Genomic DNA, 2,204 nt, shown 5'->3' with positions numbered 1-2,204 from the left:
TTATATGTCTAAATAATTTTTTTTTAATATTAACACTAATATTTCTTTAAATTCGGACGTCATATTTTGAGAGAAAACTGCATCACAAAAGTGAATGGGTCCCAGTTAAATTAAACGATGGCCTTTGGAATAGATATGTTTAAGAAAAGGAATTGTACTTAAAAATGATAGCTTTTGGGATAATGGTAAGGTCATGGGTTAAATTCCCCTGACAATGGACAAGAGCATGTCTTCCGACAAAAATAATAAAAAATGGAAAAGTATAGGTAGAGAAATGTGAATAATGTCATTATTATGTGTCATGAATTATCCAAATTTTTCAGGACATGTACGGTGGCAACACTACTTTGAAGGCAAAAGGTGGTCTCTCCGTGGCTGTTCCGGGAGAACTACCCGGCCTTCACGAGGCATGGAAACAACACGGGAGGCTTCCATGGAAACGACTCGTAAGGCCGGCCGAGATTCTTGCTCGCCGAGGATTCAAGATTTCGCCATACCTCAGGATGCAAATGGAACAAACAGAGTCAGGTATATTGCAAGATAAGGGTCTTCATAGCATATTTGCACCAAATGGAGAACTCTTGAAGATTGGTGAAGTATGTTACAATAAGAAACTGGCAGACACGCTTGGAGCTATTGCCATGTTTGGTCCACAAGCCTTCTATGGTGGATTGGTTGGCCATAATTTGGTTAAGGATGTTCAGAGTGTTGGAGGGATATTGACCATGGAAGACCTAAAAGGATATCAAGTTAAACAAACCAAACCAATAACAAATGATGTTCTTGGACTTGAGATTCTTGCCATGCCTCCTCCTTCAGGTGGGCCTCCAATGATGCTGGTAAGTATATGTAATTCAACACATTGTGATTTTTTTTTTTTGGTGTAAAATATTATTTTTTCTAACGTTTTTTATTTTTTTTAAAAATACTCTTAATGTTTAATTTCATTCAATTTCGTCTTTAACATTTTTTATTTGTGTCAAAATTATCTCTGAACATAAACTCCATCTAAAACGTTAGGAACAAAAGAAAAAATATGATAATTTTAAAACAAATTAAAATATTAGAGATAAAATTGAATAAACCCAAAACGTGAAGGATAAAATTGAACAAAATTAAACTTTAGAAATATTTTCAAAAAAATTACAAATGTTAAAAACAAAAAATATGCTTTTATCTTATTTTTAGTTCTCTCTTCTTTTTTTTTTTTTTAATTTTAGTAAAAATAAGTAGTCCATCTGCATATGGAACCATTTTCTTTCGAAAACTTAAAATCACTTAATACAAACATACACTTTTTTTTCAAAATTACAAATTGTTTTATATCCGACAATAACTTTACTAACATTACATTAAGGATTTAGTTTAATCTCATGTTCTATTACAGCTGCTAAACATTCTAGCACAATATGAGCTCCCTTCAGGACTTTCTGGCTCCCTTGGGTACCATAGAGAAATTGAAGCTTTGAAACATGTTTTTGCTGTGAGAATGAATCTTGGAGACCCTGATTTTGTGAACATAACTGCTGTTCTTTCTGACATGCTTTCTCCTAAGTTTGCTGAAGTGCTAAAGAATGACATCAATGATAATAGAACTTTTGGTCCCGATCATTATGGTGGCAGGTAGGCTTCTAATTTCACGAATTAAACTAATTCAAAGCTACAATTTGCCACCAATATTTATTTTTTCTAAATTAAAAGTAAAATACATTTTTATCTTGAAAATATAAAAGAGTAAACAAATTTTCTGAATTAGGAAGATCTTTAGGATGATGGTTTAGATGTATATATATATCATCATCATTCTAATTTCTAAATTCATGCAACTTTACAACTGTATTTTTTTGGTCCGTAGCAAATTAATTATGGTCTTTGGATGCCATATTTGACTTGTAGTCAATTCCTTGTTCCATATGTCAATCCAACATTTTAAGCATTTATAGCGAATGCTAAGAAAAATGCATTCAATCCATTGACAAACAATCAATCAAAGCTTGCGTGTCATATTAGCAAACTAGACTTTGTTTGCTAATTTTTTTTTTCCTGAATGATTCAGTAAAATCAATTATGTTATCAATTTGTATCATGATGCAATCAGTTTTGCCGATAAAGATGAGAGATCTAATCATTTATGTATTTTTTTTATTAATTTAAATTTTTGAAAAAATTGATTTTATGATATGATATTAGAACTTCTATAATTT

General features: G+C 31.2%; 1 protein-coding gene across 2 annotated transcripts in view; it reads left to right on the top strand.

Annotated features, from left to right (window-relative positions):
• Positions 1-2,204, top strand: part of LOC107623991 (gamma-glutamyltranspeptidase 1) — a 7,096-nt gene that overhangs the window by 1,006 nt on the left and 3,886 nt on the right. For both annotated transcript variants that reach the window (XM_016326411.2, XM_016326410.2), the window contains exons 3-4: positions 324-839; positions 1,388-1,623. In XM_016326411.2, coding sequence (XP_016181897.1) covers positions 324-839; positions 1,388-1,623 — 752 coding nt within the window. The remainder of the gene's footprint in view (positions 1-323; positions 840-1,387; positions 1,624-2,204) is intronic.

This window comes from Arachis ipaensis, chromosome B10, assembly GCF_000816755.2.
Source record: "Arachis ipaensis cultivar K30076 chromosome B10, Araip1.1, whole genome shotgun sequence".
NCBI lineage: Eukaryota > Viridiplantae > Streptophyta > Magnoliopsida > Fabales > Fabaceae > Arachis > Arachis ipaensis.
Note: the sequence above shows the minus strand (reverse complement) of the source record. Positions and strands in the feature narration are given on the sequence as shown.